This window comes from Haliotis asinina, chromosome 13, assembly GCF_037392515.1.
Source record: "Haliotis asinina isolate JCU_RB_2024 chromosome 13, JCU_Hal_asi_v2, whole genome shotgun sequence".
Taxonomy (NCBI): domain Eukaryota; kingdom Metazoa; phylum Mollusca; class Gastropoda; order Lepetellida; family Haliotidae; genus Haliotis; species Haliotis asinina.
Genome location: NC_090292.1, coordinates 13481250 through 13500071, shown reverse-complemented (window position 1 = coordinate 13500071; position 18822 = coordinate 13481250). Strand labels below are relative to the sequence as shown.

At 43.3% G+C, this 18822-nt stretch overlaps 2 protein-coding genes across 3 annotated transcripts in view; one reads left to right on the top strand and one right to left on the bottom strand.

Annotated features, from left to right (window-relative positions):
* The first annotated feature begins 969 nt into the window (after positions 1 to 969).
* Positions 970 to 7892, top strand: LOC137260060 (uncharacterized). Its single transcript, XM_067797751.1, has 2 exons — positions 970 to 1819; positions 6830 to 7892. Exons 1-2 carry the CDS (start codon positions 1045 to 1047, stop codon positions 7264 to 7266), a joined length of 1212 nt encoding a protein of 403 aa, XP_067653852.1. The 5' UTR covers positions 970 to 1044; the 3' UTR covers positions 7267 to 7892.
* LOC137260059 (helicase-like transcription factor) overlaps positions 7553 to 18822 on the bottom strand; it is a 76147-nt gene continuing 64877 nt past the window's right edge. The window contains exons 21-23 of one of the 2 annotated variants that reach the window (XM_067797749.1): positions 13475 to 13655; positions 12229 to 12309; positions 7553 to 11189 (exon numbers count right to left, since the gene is read on the bottom strand). In XM_067797749.1, the coding sequence (XP_067653850.1) occupies positions 11040 to 11189; positions 12229 to 12309; positions 13475 to 13655 (412 nt within the window). In that variant the 3' untranslated portion in view covers positions 7553 to 11039. The remainder of the gene's footprint in view (positions 11190 to 12228; positions 12310 to 13474; positions 13656 to 18822) is intronic. The other variant, XM_067797750.1, reaches the window with a different exon arrangement.

Here is an 18822-nt window from a genome sequence, read left to right as displayed (position 1 = left end):
AGTTTTGGACAACTTTTAGCAGTGTCTATTTCTGAAACTCCTGAGGTAGCCGCAAATATATTTATACCAACGGATAGGAAATCAAATATTCTACATGTCTGTGCAATTTCATAGCCGTACGCAGATCCAGGACCACGCGAGCGCAAATCTCGCACAACGTTCACTTTTCAAACCTTATGAAAATGTGCGCCTGAAAAAAAACTCGGCATCCAGGGGGTTAACGTAGGGGGCTGAGACGTCAAAAGAACAGCCCGTCAGTTAGCCCTGTGCCAGGATTCTTAATTTAGGCCACAGACACCGTCGTTTGTTTTCTGCCATAGTTTAATCGAAATTAGGCTTAGAAATAATTAAATACGACATTTTAGAAACGAAATACAGTTCGCTCTACCACCATGTATAGTGTAATAAAGCACACTTTCGCCCTGAACTATTATATCGTTAAAGCACTCGGACGCAAGAAAAAGTGATGCACTGGTAGAGCGAACTGTATTTCTTAATTACATTTGTGAAATTCCACTTTGTGAACTGAATTCATTATCTGTATCTAAGTTTCATCGTCGTCTATTTAGTCACCACCTGCCACGTCCAGAAACTCCGGATTTACGAAATCATCCAGAAGTTTTACTTATACATGGCATGTAAAACACAACTCTGAATATACAATGGAAGCTGCCTAAACCGGCACTTATCAGGACGGAAACAATAATCTGGTTTAGACGACATGCCGGATTGTGGAGCTGATGATGAGATTTTAAGCTGGTGTGGGAAAGTGCCGGATTGGACAGATGCCGGTTTTGACAACTTCTATTGTAGAACATTCGTGCAAGAACATGCCTTATGAGCCTTTCTTATAACGCAACTGTCCTTTCAGATAGAGACATGAACGAGCTTTTGTATTATCAGAATTACTCTCATAAGAATTGACATATAAACTCGTTATCGCCTTCTATGTCATGCGAAATGTAATCTGACTAACACCTGTCACCAAGTACTTAGACTGGGCTGCAGTTGTCTGTAGTTCAGCGCACACATTATTGAGCTGCCATGAAAATAGTCCTCATCTACGTATTGGCACTTCCCAGCCAAATATCATGTCTTCTCCTTTCTACCGAAAAACAAACTGACACGGTTGCGATGTCAGCTGTCCTGAATCATGTCAGTCAGCTGGAGGAGACTGTAGCCAGTTTGAAGAACACGACATCCCAGCTTCAGTTGGAACTTCAAGGCACCAAGGTCCAGCTTCAGGACACTCAGATAAGGCTTCAGGACAAGCAGGCATCTTCAGCTGTGGAAATGGCGGCACTGAAAGAACAGTTGAAACACTTGAGCGAGAACACCTTGGATCTTCAAACTCACGATAATCTGACTGGGATAAATCTTATTACTCATGACATCAAGGCAAACACCATACAACTGAGTCTGTTGATGAACGATTTCCACATGATGAACAATCGACTCAGTGTCCTAGAATCCACTGTGAACAATCCGTCGTGTGACTGCAGCAAGAATACTTCCGCTCAGCTGCAAAGCATTTTGAAACAACAAACACTGGATTCGTCAACAGCTCAGCTGACCAAGGTTCTGGCACAGAACACATCGAAGCTGCTAGGGCAGCTCCAGAGCGATGTCAATGCAGCATCGGTTCAAGTCAACAGCATAACTAACGACGTGAGGTTGATCAACACGAATATTGCGAAACTGTTCGCAGATAACAGTGGCAGGGAGGACCAAATTAATGGTTTGTTACATGACGTGTCGAATATCACCATGCAGTTACGTGAGAATACCAATTCTTTAAGGAACGGATCTTTGAAGACAGGTGAGATTGATTACAATATGAAGTCCTTGATTTGGAAAGGTTTAGTAATGTTCATAGCTGAGGCAAATGACGTACCTACGGAAAATATTACAAATCTGGGCCTCCTGTCACAAAACAACCTTTGCTAAAGTTAACCTTACCTCCTATTCTTTAAGACTGCACTAAGGTTACTTTGCTAAAGTTATCTTATCTCCAATCCTTTAACACTGCACTAAGGTTACTTTGCTTAGGTTAGCCTTATCTCCCATTCTTTAACACTGCACTAAGGTTACCCTAGACTTAGGTAACCTTAGTGTAATGTTAAAGAATGGGAGATAAGGTTAACCTTAGCAAAGGTTGCTTTGTGAAAGGAGACCCTGGACCCCGTTTCACGAAGCAACAATTACTAAGGTTAACCTCATCTCCCATTCATGGACTGCAGTATTTATGAAACAAACAAAACAAAATAACATTGAAATTTCCTCGAAAGAGTAGCTTCTTGTCCTAAGAACAAACTAACAATGATCGAATGTGTAAGCTTGTGCGCCTCAAAATGTTATTACCATATCTGTGCTATCAGCCAGTGGTGTAAAGTGTCATACCGAACCATGCAAAACAAGATATATCTGATTGCAGAATACAGTTCACGAGACATAATTGCAGTTCTTTCAGATGTAGAGGAGTAATATAACCTTATATCGGGTGTAGGAGATGGACGGGGTTTTCTGTTGGAGACGAATGTTACCGTGTAGGTGTAGGAAACTTACGTGACCTTCCTACAACTGTAAGAGTTTAATGTGACCTTCTTGGGGCTGTAGGAGTGAGTGAGTTTAGTTTTACGCTGCAGTCCTTAATATTACAGCTATATGGCGGCGGTCTGTAAATAATCGAGTCTGGACCAGACAACCCAGTGACCAACAACATGAGGATCGATCTGCGCAATGGGAAACCGATGACATGTGCCAACCAAGTCAGCAAGCCTGACCACCCAACCCCGTTAGTCGCCTTTTGTGGCAAGGAAAAGACAAATGCGACCTAATGACTTTAGATTGGCGTGACCGTCTTACAGATGTAAGAGACTTAGGTGACCTACCAGCGGCGGTAGATGGACGTAACCATCTGGTATCTGTAGGAGACTTAGGTGACCTTTAAGCGGCGGTAGGAGATGGACGTAGCCATCTGGTATCTGTAGGAGACTTAGGTGACCTTTAAGCGGCGGCAGGAGATGGACGTAACCATCTGGTATCTGTAGGAGACTTAGGTGACCTTTCAGCGGCGGTAGGAGATGGACGTAACCATCTGGTATCTGTAGGAGACTTAGGTGACCTTTAAGCGGCGGTAGGAGATGGACGTAACCATCTGGTATCTGCAGGAGACTTAGGTGACCTTTAAGCGGCGGTAGGAGATGGACGTAACCATCTGGTATCTGTAGGAGACTTAGGTGACCTTTCAGCGGCGGTAGGAGATGGACGTAGCCATCAGGTATCTGTAGGAGACTTAGGTGACCTTTCAGCGGCGGTAGGAGATGGACGTAACCATCTGGAATCTGTAGGAGACTTAGGTGACCTTTAAGCGGCGGTAGGAGATGGACGTAACCATCTGGTATCTGTAGGGGACTTAGGTGACCTTTAAGCGGCGGTAAGAGATGGACGTAACCATCTGGTATCTGTAGGGGACTTAGGTGACCTTTAAGCGGCGGTAGATGGACGTAACCATCTGGTATCTGTAGGAGACTTAGGTGACCCTTAAGCGGCGGTAGATGGACGTAACCATCTGGTATCTGTAGGGGACTTAGGTGACCTTTAAGCGGCGGTAGGAGATGGACGTAACCATCAGGTATCTGTAGGGGACTTAGGTGACCTTTAAGCGGCGGTAGGAGATGGACGTAACCATCTGGTATCTGTAGGAGACTTAGGTGACCTTTAATCGGCGGTAGGAGATGGACGTAACCATCTGGTATCTGTAGGGGACTTAGGTGACCTTTAAGCGGCGGTAGAAGATGGACGTAACCATCTGGTATCTGTAGGATACTAATGTGGCCCAGCGACTGTAGGAGATTAGGTGACTTTCTTTCACCTGGAGGACATCAATGTGACCCTATATGGCTGTAGGAGACCAATGCAACTTTACAGCTGTGTGCCCTTCTATCGGCTGTAGGCAATGGACGTGTCCTTCCTACTGCAGTAGCAGATACATGCCACTTGACAGCTGTAGGAGACCAATATAACCTTACAGGTGTGGCTAATGTGAGCTGGCGGCTGTAGGAGATGGACGTGGAGACCTTCCAGCGACTTTAGATGGACGGGGTCTTCTAAATGCTGTAGAAGAGTAATGTGACAGCCTTCCCACTGATTAATTTGACCTTGTAGCGGCTGTACATGGGTGTGCCTTTCTTACGAATGGAAGAGATTAATGTGACTTTCTAACAGCTGTAGGAGATTAACGAGACTTTATTACAGTCGTTGGAGTCTAATATGACGTAGGTGCTGTAGGAGATTAACGTGACTTTCTTACAGTCGTTGGAGCCTAATATGACGTAGGGGCTGTAGGAGATTAACGTGACTTTCTTACAGCTGTAGGAGATTAACGTGACTTTCTTACAGTCGTTGGAGTCTAATATGACGTAGGGGCTGTAGGAGATTAACGTGACTTTCTTACAGTCGTTGGAGTCTAATATGACGTAGGGGCTGTAGGAGATTAACGTGGCCTTCTTACAGACATAGAAGACTAATGTAACATTCTAACGGTTGTAGGGGATGGACATGACCTTCTTACAGATGTAAGAGACGAATGTAACATTCAAACGGCTGTAGGGGATGGACATTGCCTTCTTACAGATGTAAGAGACGAATGTAACATTCTAACGTCTGTAGGGAATGGACATGACCTTCTTACAGACATAGAAGACTAATGTAACATTCTAACGGTTGTAGGGGATGGGCATGACCATCTTACAGACGTAGAAGACTAATGTAACATTCTAACGGTTGTAGGGGATGGACATGACCTTCTTACAGATGTAAGAGACGAATGTAACATTGTAACGGCTGTAGGGGATGGACATGACCTTCTTACAGATGTAAGAGACTAATGTAACATTCTTACGGCTGTAGGGGATGGACATGGCCTTCTTACAGATGTAAGAGACGAATATAACATTGTAACGGCTGTAGGGAATGGACATGACCTTCTTACAGATGTAAGAGACGAATGTAACATTCTAACGGCTGTAGGGGATGGACATGGTCTTCTTACAGATGTAAGAGACGAATATAACATTCTAACGGTTGTAGGGGATGGACATGGCCTTCTTACAGATGTAAGAGACGAATATAACATTGTAACGGCTGTAGGGAATGGACATGGCCTTCTTACAGATGTAAGAGACGAATATAACATTCTAACGGTTGTAGGGGATGGACATGGCCTTCTTACAGATGTAAGAGACGAATGTAACATTCTAACGGCTGTAGGGGATGGACATGGCCTTCTTACAGATGTAAGAGACGAATATAACATTCGAACGGTTGTAGGGAATGGACATGACCTTCTTACAGATGTAAGAGACGAATGTAACATTCTAACGGCTGTAGGGAATGGACATGACCTTCTTACAGATGTAAGAGACGAATATAACATTGTAACGGTTGTAGGGAATGGACATGACCTTCTTACAGATGTAAGAGACGAATATAACATTGTAACGGTTGTAGGGGATGGACATGACCTTCTTACAGACGTAGAAGACTAATGTACCATTCGAACGGTTGTAGGGGATGGAGATGGTCTTCTTACAGGTGCAGGAATCTTATGTTACAGTCATATAGCTGCAGGAGACTAGTGTGACGTTCTCACAACGATAAGAGATTAATGTCACCTTCGCACACCTGTAATGTGACATAACGGCTTGAGGAGATTGGCGTAACATTCTCACAACTGTTGGAGACTTATGTGAGCTTAATACAACTTTAAGAGACTAATGTGACCTTTGTACAGCTATAAGAGATTAATGTGACCTTATAACGGCTTGAGGAGATTGGCGTAACATTCTCACAACTGTTGGAGACTTATGTGAGCTTAATACAACTTTAAGAGACTAATGTGACCTTTGTACAGCTATAAGAGATTAATGTGACCTTATAACGGCTTGAGGAGATTGGCGTAACATTCTCACAACTGTTGGAGACTTATGTGAGCTTAATACAACTTTAAGAGACTAATGTGACCTTTGTACAGCTATAAGAGATTAATGTGACCTTATAACGGCTTTAGGAGATTGATGTACCCTTCTCACAACAGTTGGAGACTTATGTGAGCTTAATACAACTTTAAGAGACTAATGTGACCTTTGTACAGCTATAAGAGATTAATGTGACCTTATAACGGCTTTAGGAGATTGATGTACCCTTCTCACAACAGTTGGAGACTTATGTGAGCTTAATACAACTTTAAGAGACTAATGTGACCTTTGTACAGCTATAAGAGATTAATGTGACCTTATAACGGCTTTAGGAGATTGATGTAACCTTCTCACAACAGTTGGAGACTTATGTGAGCTTAATACAACTTTAAGAGACTAATGTGACCTTTTTACAGCTATAAGAGATTAATGTGACCATCAAGCAGCTGTAGTAAATGAACGTGAGATTCTTACAATTGGAGGAGACAAACAATTTTCTTTTGGTAGCTGTTTGGTATGTTGAACTCAAGCATGTCCTTCTTCAGACAGACTATACCCATGAAGATCCATGTTAGAAATATAACTGATCTTTCCAATCTTTGTCGTAAGAGGTAACTAACAGGATCAGGATACATCGTATCCCTGTTGCATCAATTGATGCCTAAAACGTTGGTTAACTACAGTGTCGAGTCCAGAATATTGCCAAGTGCAGCATAGAACTACACCCACCCACTCATTCTGGCAGACTAACGTGACCTTGAAGCTTATCTAGGTTGATGTAATCTGTCTGCTGTTGGACAGTCATTCGTCCTTGCCGCTGTAGGAGACATAATAAGACATTCTTTTTGCAGTTTTTGGAGACGTTTCCTTTCAAGCTCTTCTTGCCAACTCGGGACTACGGACAGACACAGTGGCTCTTGCTCCTTTGAAATTCCCCCACGTCCTTCATAATGCTGGGCTTGCCTACAACTCCTCCTCGGGGAAATTCACTGCACCAGTATCTGGCAGTTACCTGTTCTGGACACAGCTGGAGATGGCCGAGACCGGCAGTTCTATGTACCTGTATATTGTTCGGTTTTCCCAGAGCAAGCCGCCAAAGAGTACCATAGGTGCTGGCTTTGTGGAAACAGACACAGATATAGTTGACTCTGTGGTGTCAGCTCAGAGCGCATGTCACCTTGAGAAAGGGGACACTGTGTGGGTGGTGACGAGTGATTCACGGAAGGTCTTTGGCTCTCTGGATCAGCCATCATCCTATTTTGGTGGTGCTCTCTTGTACAGTGACTGAATGTGGTAGTGATGTAATAATGCAGTGTAACATTTTGGCAAAAGTGTCAACAGCAGCATTTAATCAACCATTTCCTTATAAACTGTGATTTCTGAATTATAATATTGTGCTGACAATTCAAATTCCATTGAAGTGTTAGTTGTTAGTAGTCTTGAACAACATTTATTTTATTACAGTGTGAATAACAGGATTAGCGCTTAAGTGAATAAATATTATTTAACAATGGGTATAAATGATGAAGCAATGTTTATCTGTGAATTGTCAATGTTTATAACTAAAAAGCTAATTTTTTAGTTCATGTAAGACATTTTATTCAATGTTTCATACAGTACAACCTGGCATAACAAATCAGTTATCCAAGTCCCTGACTTAATGTCTAGACATTCCATGCATAACATGCAATCTGTTCTTTCCGACTTTCACCCTCACAACTAACAGCTGGCACTGTAAGCCTTATGTCAGTAATGTCTGACTCATCTAAATACGTGTAAAATCTGTGCCACAGACCTGTAGTTCACCTGGATATGTACTTACTGTGTCAACAAATGCAGCACCAAGTTTACAGATGTTACTGTGACAGATGTTACTGTCAAATAATTTTGGCATAAACACTTAGAGCGAGTTCAGTTCTATATTGCTTTTAGCTATAATTCCAGTAATGTCATGAGAGGGGACGCCAGAAATGGGCTTCACACATTGTATCAATGTAAGGAATCAACCCCAGGTCTCCAGTGTGATTGGGAAATATCAATGAGTCTAAGGCAAAATATATCTGGTACAGATCTTATAATTGAAAGTTTTTGTATACACAGAATAGAAAAGTCAACACTTACAATTCCTACAACCTTCTTAACATCAAAAGCCTTGAGGTATTTTCAAGCAAAAAAAATGAGCCCGATTTTGTGACACTTTTCGCAATATTCTAGCAATATCACGGCAGGGACATCAGGAATGAGCTTCACATGTTGTACATATGTGGGGAATCGAACTTGAGTCTCTGGAGTACTGCCGTAAGTTAAAAAACTTGGATGTCAAATAATAAAAATGAAACATAAAAATGATATACTTCCCTTTGCTTTGGGAATGATTTACAGGTTAACCTCATTTTGAAATGTAGAATTTGTGAGTCTGTCTCATTATTAACTAACAATGATAAGATTCAATATGTTGGAACCTTTCTGGTGATGCATTTGTGATATGCATACATATCTACAAGAAGAGATAAATATTAGGATACAGTAGGCCACTTGTCAAGGTCATTGGGCCCAGAGTGTTATAAAAAATTATAACTGAACTTTAGGGAGAACATCTAAGGACAAGCAATGTCTGACTAGATAAGGGAAAGCGTAAACAGTTTTGCAAGATGTACTCTCAATATTGCAAAGTGATATAATACGAACAAAACAAAACTACAAATGAATGTTTAAAAGAGCAAACATACCAAGAAACAAGCTAAAGAGCACCTGGAATACACACAAAAACTACTATTTGTAACAAGAAGCACCATGAACTGATAAGGATGCAAAAAACATGTACAGCAGGTTTTAAGTGTTTTGGGGAACAGATCGATTGTTTTTCCATAGTGATTTGACATATCAAGTAATCTTGATGAGTGTACTTCTGAAAGACAAGGGTTTGATTGTGAAAGTCATCCTTATGAGAAATATTTACTTAAGCTGATTAATGGTTATAGCAAATATTCAGCAGTGCTCAACAACAAACTTGTAAACTGTTTTGAGATTCTTGATTGACAGCTGAAGACAAGGTCGGGATATTGCAGACAGACTAACACACCCCACAACTTTATTAATAAACAAGGCAAACAGACACTAAATATAACGTTCTCACCCACTGCTAGACAAAATCAACAGCATGTCATTATCACTTTCAACAACCCTTAGGTTAGTGTCATACTGCTCATAAAGAGACTGGTAGACAAAACACAGCACTTGACACATAAACAGAGATTGTAACAAACACAGAACATCAAACTCAGCTTAGCACAAACAGAATCTGTGTCAAGTCCTTGCTGAGAGATAATGACACCAACACCGAGCTTAACACAAACAGACACTGATCATAGCACATACAATCGTAGATCATAACACATACATACACACAGCATAGAACATACACAGATCATAACACATATATGTATCATAGCACATATTAACACATACAAACACATAGCATGGCACATACACAAATCATATCACACATACAGATCATCACACATGTAGTCTCAGATCATATCATATATGCTGATAGAGACCATAACAGATACATACATAGATTGTAACAGATATATAAACTGGTCATAACACATACACAGATCATAACACATTCAGACAGATATACAAATACAGACACAAATCATAAGATACATGCAGACAGATCATGTGACATACACACAGATCATAACAGACACAGGCATAGATTATAACACAGGAGCATATCATAACATATACAGGCACAGATCACAACACATACAGGCACAGATCACAACACATACAGGCACAGATCACAACACATACAGGCACAGATCACAACACATACAGGCACAGAACACAACACATACAGGCACAGATCACAACACATACAGGCACAGAACACAACACATACAGGCACAGAACACAACACATACAGGCACAGATCACAACACATACAGGCACAGATCACAACACATACAGGCACAGATCACAACACATACAGGCACAGAACACAACGCATACAGGCACAGATCACTACACATACAGGCACAGAACACAACACATACAGGCACAGATCACAACACATACAGGCACAGATCACTACACATACAGGCACAGAACACAACACATACAGGCACAGATCACAACACATACAGGCACAGATCACAACACATACAGGCACAGATCACAACACATACAGGCACAGATCACAACACATACAGGCACAGATCACAACACATACAGGCACAGAACACAACACATACAGGCACAGAACACAACGCATACAGGCACAGAACACAACACATACAGGCACAGAACACAACACATACAGGCACAGAACACAACACATACAGGCACAGAACACAACACATACAGGCACAGAACACAACACATACAGGCACAGAACACAACGCATACAGGCACAGATCACAACACATACAGGCACAGAACACAACACATACAGGCACAGATCACTACACATACAGGCACAGAACACAACACATACAGGCACAGATCACTACACATACAGGCACAGAACACAACACATACAGGCACAGATCACTACACATACAGGCACAGAACACAACACATACAGGCACAGATCACTACACATACAGGCACAGAACACAACACATACAGGCACAGATCACTACACATACAGGCACAGAACACAACACATACAGGCACAGATCACAACACATACAGGCACAGATCACAACACATACAGATGCAGATGACATATACATACATGGATTATATCACACACAGGCTCAGATCATAACAGACACACAGATCATAACAGACACACAGATCATAACAGACACACAGATCATAACAGACACACAGATCATAACAGACACACAGATCATAACAGACACACAGATCATAACAGACACACAGATCATAACAGACACACAGATCATAACAGACACACAGATCATAACAGACACACAGATCATAACAGACACACAGATCATAACATAGACACAGAGCCTAACACACAGGTGTAGAAACATAAGAGAGTCCAAGCCTTCTGTTCCTGCAAGTTGCTGCCAAAATGGGTTACAGATCCAGGAGGTTCTTGATCTCGGAGATGCGAGTTTGTCGACGCTGCTCAGCGCTCTGCTTCTGTCCAAAGGCTCCCTGCATCAACAGGCGCTTCTTCTCCTGCAGCTGCAGCATCCTCTCCTCCACCGACTCCTCTACGAGGAACTGTATAAGAACATAAGTTTTCCTGTTTGTCAAAATGTCACAAATCCATTTATTTGGGCATCTTGTGATGTAGTACTGACCAACTAATCATGTCTCAGTCAACAAAAATATCAACCAGTTAACTACAGCACATGTGGCCCATCTGATGTGTGTGAGTACGGTTTTAGGTTGCTTTCAGGAATATTCCAGCAATATCACAGCAACGGACACCAGATATGGGCTTCACACATTGTGCCCATGTGGCGATTTGAGCCCAGGTCTTTGGCGTGGTGAATTTGCTCTGTAGACTTAATGTCCTTTGCCACATACAAAACCTTTGAGGCTGGTTTCAAATGCTGGTCTAACCTTATTGTGTTTCTATGTTTGTCAGCTGCAACCCCATTAAAGGGGATTTTGCATAATTTGAACACACCTTTGTCATAAATCTGAGGTCATTGTCATGGCGTCATTGTACTAAGTTACGTTCCATGATGTCGCGCCCAAAATTGAGGGGTGACATATCATACTACGGAAGATATGAGTTATCCCGCCACATCCAGATATGGACCCAACAATTTCACCAATATCAGTGTAGCAAAACAAACACGTATATTGGGAAATTATTACTGTATTAGTGAGTGAGTACGGTTTTATGCCACTTTTAGCAATATTCCAGCAACATCATGGCAGGGGACACCAGAAATGGGTTTCACACATTGCACCCATGTGGGGGATCGAACTGGGGCCTTTGGCATGACAAGCAAAAGCCTTCACTACTATGCTACCACATGGCTGCTATTACTGTATTTAGTGATATGAAGTGATATACAGTCTAACCCCATTGAGTCCAAGTTGCAAAAGGAAAAAATTGACTTATCCGAGTGTTCGACACATCAGTTAGCATAGAGACAATGATAAACAGGGAAAATGAGGAACAGAGAGATAAGTTGCAAACAACTGAGAATTCGCCTGAACCAGGTTTGAGACAATGGGGTTTGACTGAAACTGGAATGATCATCAAAGACGTATTCAGCGCAACATATGAACTAAGATGACCTACCTTAGTAATTACAACATCCTTGGTCTGTCCCAGGCGATGACATCGATCAAAGCACTGATCCTCTGCTGCTGGGTTCCATGCCTAAGAGGAGAAGACATGTACATGCTTATGTGCTTGGACAATATGTGTAAAATTGTTGGAAATGTGAAGGGAAGGATGCTTCATGTCACAAGCCTTGAGACCCATAGCAGGTGGTCTTGTTCAGCGTATCACATATCTATGTTGGTAATAGTCCTTAGAGTGAGAGAGAGGCTGAGTGAGAGAGTTGTATGCCACTTTTAATAACACTCCAGCAATATTATAGCTGAGTATCACTTGTCTTCTTAATAGTCCTGAGAGAGAGAGAGAGAGAGAGAGAGAGAGAGAGTGAGAAAGAGAGAGAGAAAGAGAGAGAGAAAAAAAGAGAGAGAGAGAAAGAGAAAGAGAGAGAGAGAGGGAGGGTTTTAAGCCACTTGTAACTTTAAGCAACACTCCAGCAATATTATGGCTGGGTATACAAGAAATGAACTTCACATATTGGGTAATTGAACCTATGTCTTGGGTGTGACCAATAAACGCTTGAACCACTAGGCTACCCTACTGCAACCCCTTGCCTTTGAAAAGACACAAGCTTTACGTTTCTCAGTATGTGCCAGCATAGCATGTTGTAATATTTTTGGGAATGAAGTTATGCATGCCTCATGTTGTCAGCCTGGTACCCAAATAGTGCAGGGATGGGCAATGTATGAGACGTACAGTGGGTACACAAGTTCAGTCATGTCAACAGCCAGGTTGAAAATTGTCCCAGCCCCAGATCAGTGTTGGCTCTAGAGAGGGCTTTGGAGTGTTTTGAGTCATCAAATTCAGTGAGGACCCCCTCTATTTTACATCTGCCCCTCTATTTAACATTGAAAGGGATCCAGAAACATTATTTTCATCAATTTGGACCCACTCAAAATTTCACTCAAATCTAACACTGCCAGATCCTCATGTCTTCCACCCAAATCAAAGGTAAATCATCTAGACTAGGAGATTTCCATACTAAATTTAATATATGCTCAAAGCGTCCATGAGAAATGAAATGCTGATGTTACGACAAGACAACAGTAGAAGAATCCCAATGAGAAATACCCAACCAGATAGACCCCTAGTAAATTCATAGGGGCCATTAGAAATACCCAACCAGCACTGAAAATCATCATATTCTCACACAGTCCATGAGAAATTACCATCTGGATAGCCCATAGTAACTTCATGATATACTCACAGGGTCCATGAGAAACACCCGAGATGCAGCTGTAAGGTTCACACCAACACCACCAGCTTTCAGTGACAGGAGGAAGATTGTTGGTGTCTCGGGGCCTGACTCAGAGAATTCCTGTATGGCTGCTACCCTGTTTCCTGCAGACATACTGCCATCCAAGCGAGCAAACCTGAAGCCATTAGCTCTGGAAGAAATAAACACAGAACAGTCAATTGGTTCTACACATTAAATATCATCTTTACTGAGATACCACCTTCACCTACAGTAGTATATACAATGGGGGTTTTAAAACACTTTCAAGAAAAGTCTCTACAAAGCCTTATTTACTAAATAAGGCTTTGGTTGGGTCCTTAGCTCTTGCTACTATTACCCCTACTACTTAACGTGTGTTGGAGGTAACACTGTGCCTATGTCACGTTTATATCGATGAAACAGTTTAACGTGAACCGCCTATGATCTCTTTGGTGTTCGTAATAAAGGCTTGCTGGGCTTTTTGTATCCCTTGTTCTATGTACTTTTTTTTCTCGTCTTCGCTGATAGCAGACTTACGAGACTTGGACCGAATATCTTGTTTCATTCCGTTATATTTTGTGAGTTCAGAGAGGATTGAACGAAACTCCTCTTCTGAGATCTTACTATCAGAGAGTGCCGTGGAAATACGCCCACTTACTGTGTTGAGCTTTGCTTCGGCCAGAACCCTGATCTCGTCGTGTTTCAATGCCTTACGATGCAGTCTGCGTGATATCAACTTAAGTGCCAACCCTAACACCCCTGCCACCCCAGCTGTTATTTCAATACCTAGCACTATAGGTGTAGCCACGATGGTAGCTAACAATCCAACACCTGCCGCCCCTAGTCCCATGCTGGTTGTCATAAGGGTAGTGTCAGCCCCGTCCACGATATTGAAAGCTCCATGGTACTTTTTATATAGTGCTTTCCGCGTGTCACGGTCTTGTTCTAGTTGGCGTTTCACGTCACATAACTGCCTCAAGCGGAACTCATCTACGGTTTCCAGCGTCTTCGCTACTTCATCTACGCCTGGGTACAGACCCATCCTATAATATATATTTTGAAAGATATTTTAATTGGGTTTCAGTTAATACTCTATCAATGTATTTGAAGCCTACAAGGGATAGATCATTATCAATGATAATAGGTGAGAGGCTAATAGACTTTTCTGTTGTAATAAAAACCCCACTGAGGCTTATTAAGCGGTTTATAGAACCCGTGGGGGAATCCCGTTGTATAACAATACGACAATATTGGTCTAAGTGTTCGGTATACCAGTGTATTACCAACCCGGGTAAAATTTGGCGTCCTTTCGAGGAGTTTTCATTGTCAAAATACGTAAAGACGACTTCTATGATGAGTGTGTAGGGGGAGGATATTCTATCAAGAGACCCCGGGATCAAAAAATTACTGCTAAATGTTAATTTTTTTTTTGATCCAGAACTTAACCCATTTGTTTCGGTATACAAACGTATCGGAGATGCTAAGTGATTCTCCGGAATGAAATCCCCGACCCAGATACCGTTGTTCCTAATCTTAGAGATGTGCCACGTATCTGCGTCTATTGTGATATAAGGTGAGGCGAGTGTTAAGTTGATCAGCCACTTGGGCTCTTTTAAATCTGATAACGACACCCGTCTGTACACGTTGTCTTTCAAGTGCAGGATGTATAATTCATCTTCCTCACCAGGCTGATCGAATCCCTCCGTATCTCCTAGGTCGTTAAGCGTAGTGTTGGGACGATGACTGGTCATTATTATACTATTATGATATAATTTCCAACTGGTTTTCTGATAATAGTTCAGGGGTGAACTTCATACCCATGAAGTGTATGTTGTCAGGCAGGAAGATCTTGGTTAGTGATATCTTGTTTTCCACGATCACGTTGACCCCCTGCAGACTGGTGTTGGAGCCGACACCCACCCGCACGTAAACGTTGCAAACTTGATATTGGTGTCGTTTCCCCCACCCGAGTTTGATCCCCTTCACGATCTCGACATCATTCCCCGATGGTTCCCCTAGGTAGACTTTGATGATCAGTGTTGAGTTTGCCGGTAGACTCTCTAGTATACTGACCACGCCTTCGAATTCAGACACCAACTGCAATGTCACGTTTTGTATGGCCGGTTTACTCGATAGCATGTGGGCTGCCATAGTGTCGAGTGGGCTGACGACTACGCTACGTCTCTGAGTTGGGACGTAAGCCACGAGCAGGGTTCCATTGTTCACGACTTTGTTTATGTGGTTGTCTTTGTTATCCGTGAACACGTAGGGGGAGCCGAGTCTAATATTGAGAAACCAGTCGTTATCAGGTAACAACACCCACTTGTCATCTTCGGTGAAGACGAGCATATATGGCTTGTTTCGGGCGACGGTAGTGCTCTCAACATCGTCTAAGTCGAACAGTTTACCCCCGAACGATGGGTATATTATCCAGTTATTACCAGTGTTGACAAGGGCGTACTTAGTGTTGACTGTTGCTCTTGTGGTATCTACTATATCACTTAGTGTTCCACCGGAGGGGACTTCAACGCGTTTGTAAATGTTGTTTTTCAGTTGCAAGGCGTACGATTTACCATCTACTCCGGGAGCGTCGAAACCGCGCGTGTCTCCGAGGTCGGAGATCCCGATATTGACGCATTTTTTCACTCCGGGCCCTTGTGCGCTGGTCATTTTACATGAAGCGTTAAGCTGAGGTATCCTATATTTACAGGATTATGATTTATATCTAACACCGATATTATCAGCTCAGGTATGTTGCCCTGGGTTAATCTCTTATACTGCCGTGGTGAAAACGACTCGGTTCTACCGTCGTTGTATTTCTCAGTTTTCACCGGCACTGCTCTCAGTATAGTGGAAGGGTGACCTCCTTGAATGTTGTACGTTGTGCTCACCTGACTGAGATGAATGTACAGCTCTCGGTACGGTACTAGATCGGGTAACTTCGTGCCTGTGACGGTTGTTGTTGGTTTTATCTCGTCAGGAGACATACCGAGTATCCTCGCTAATGGTCGGCCGAGCCTCAAGGGGTTTCTTCCGTTGTTGATTAACACCACTGTACCGTTTGAGTCGTTCATCTTGAGTTCGGCTCCCAGGGGTTTGAAGACCTCGTCGTTTAGAGAGCACACGCTGTAGTAGCCGTCAGTTATCTGACTGCGAGTTCCACTGACGAACAGCTTATTGTTGCTGGCGTTGATGTTAGTCCATTGCGGTAGGTAGGTGATATCGCAGAGTGCGACTTCGAGTTGGCCTGACGTGTTATCGATCGCGTGCGTCAGCTGAACGGCCTCACCGCTCGTTATTCCTGGAAGTGTTATGTACATGTTAGAGTATATATGCTCATTATATAATAGTTTTAAAATGTATTCCCCTGGTGTGTTTTACCCTAAACTGGACGTAGATTTCTCCCCCATGAAGATCGTGGTTGCTCCTGGGTTGTATTTCAATGCCCAGCTTTTAGATGTGTTCGATAAGTATAAGCTTTCGGTGACTAACGTCAAGGCAGTCCACGCTTGGTTCAACAACCCTATGCAGTTCTGGCAGAATCAATTCAACTTTGCCGTGTGGTGCGCTACAACGGGGTGTGGTGTGACATTGACCGACACTCGGCGTGGACCGCTGAGTCAGTCTGTGTTCAGGTTCCACGTGTACTACCAGGTCAGACGTATCCTTAAAGAGATCAGCGCCCCCCTCCCACAGGACAAAGCGTGGGACGCAACAAACAACCCGTATGATAGACGGGTCTACGAACGTATTTGCAATGAATTCGAAATAAACCCGAAGACGGATTGGCGTTTGCCGGGCCCGAACCACGGGTTGGGTATTCCTTATGATGGGGGGCGACCAGTGAAAGAAGTCAGTGATGATTTACTGAAACGAGATATACTACGCCAGGACTTTGCTTTGTCGAGTAATGAATGGAGGGATGATCGTATGAACTTTAAAGGTGGTGTTGCTTTCACAGTCCAGAAAGTGGAGCAGTCAACCGCAGACGGGTGGAAAATGTTCATGCTGGACACGTCGAAAGGGTTTACTAATGCCGGGGTAGTCAGGTTGAACGACTCGATTCGAACGTACGTGTGGGCGCTGTTGGGTGCGCAGTCGATGACGCGTTCCAACATCATCGGTAAGGGAACTGCTTACGACGCTCAGAAACAGTTTGTTGTCAACGTTGAGGATGCTATCAATTCTCCAGTTGATCTCCCGCGAGCCATCGAACGCTACCAAAACGTGTTAGAATACGCCAGATCGAAAGTCAACTACGTGTTCGGCGTGGGGCTGTACATGGCTCCGAGTGATATGCAACTGAGAGTAAAAAAAGTGGTGGGTTATAACAACAAAATAGTCATAGCAACGGCGGATCAAAAGTTGGGTATCAACCCCGATATTAACACCCCCTATATCCCACATATCCCACCACGTGAAACGGGTATAGTGGCGCCACCCCCGGAGTCTAAAGTTCATGTGGGGGTACCCCCCACACACCCTCATATTCAGGCCTCCAATCACATCAATAGTAAAACGGCCCTGGTGGTTGGTGGGGTAGCTTTGGGGCTTATTTGGTTAAAAATTTCTTAGCCGCTACGTACACCAGACCCGCCACGGCGACGATGGCTGCCCACAGGTTTTGACTGAGCCACGTGGCAGTTTTAGCCAGAGCGCCCAACAACCACGAGACGATGCTACCCAGGATGCCGGGAAGGGCTTCGGCGGCTTTACCAGCCAGTTTAGCTAGGCCTTCACCGAGTTTTTTTATCCAGTCTTTAACACCACCGCCACTTGGGGTTCCACCGCCGGTAGGCCCCACAGGGGTACCCCCTGTCAGTGACACCACCAGGGTTGATATGATGAAACCCAATGCAGTCAGAATGCTGGCGATGGTGATCCCTTGCTCCCGGAACAATATCCGAATCCTGTCTGCTAACGTGGTGTCTCGGTAGAGGACTTGATTGATGGTTTCCCGCACACAGTTGACCTGGGATCGAAGCTTTTCTTTGTGGCCGGACGCTGTCTCCAACCAGACCTGCTTTTCATCTTCCAAATTACGTATTCGTTCCTCGATGGTGGCTTTCATAGACTCGTCCTCAGTTTCACCGAGTTTTTCCTTTTCATAGTCGATGTGGTCGTCTATCTCACTCATTTTGGCCGTGCTTTTCGCGATCTGTCCACGAATGGTTTGCATCAACAGGTCCAACCCCCGCAGTTCCCGAAAGGTAAGTTCGAAACCCGGGAAGGGCTTGTTCTTGTAGTCGTCCAACACCTTTTCAATATCATAAGTCATGTTTTGAACCGATGTGGCGTCCCTGATGTCTTCCAGACTTTGAACTAACTTCGGAGGATAC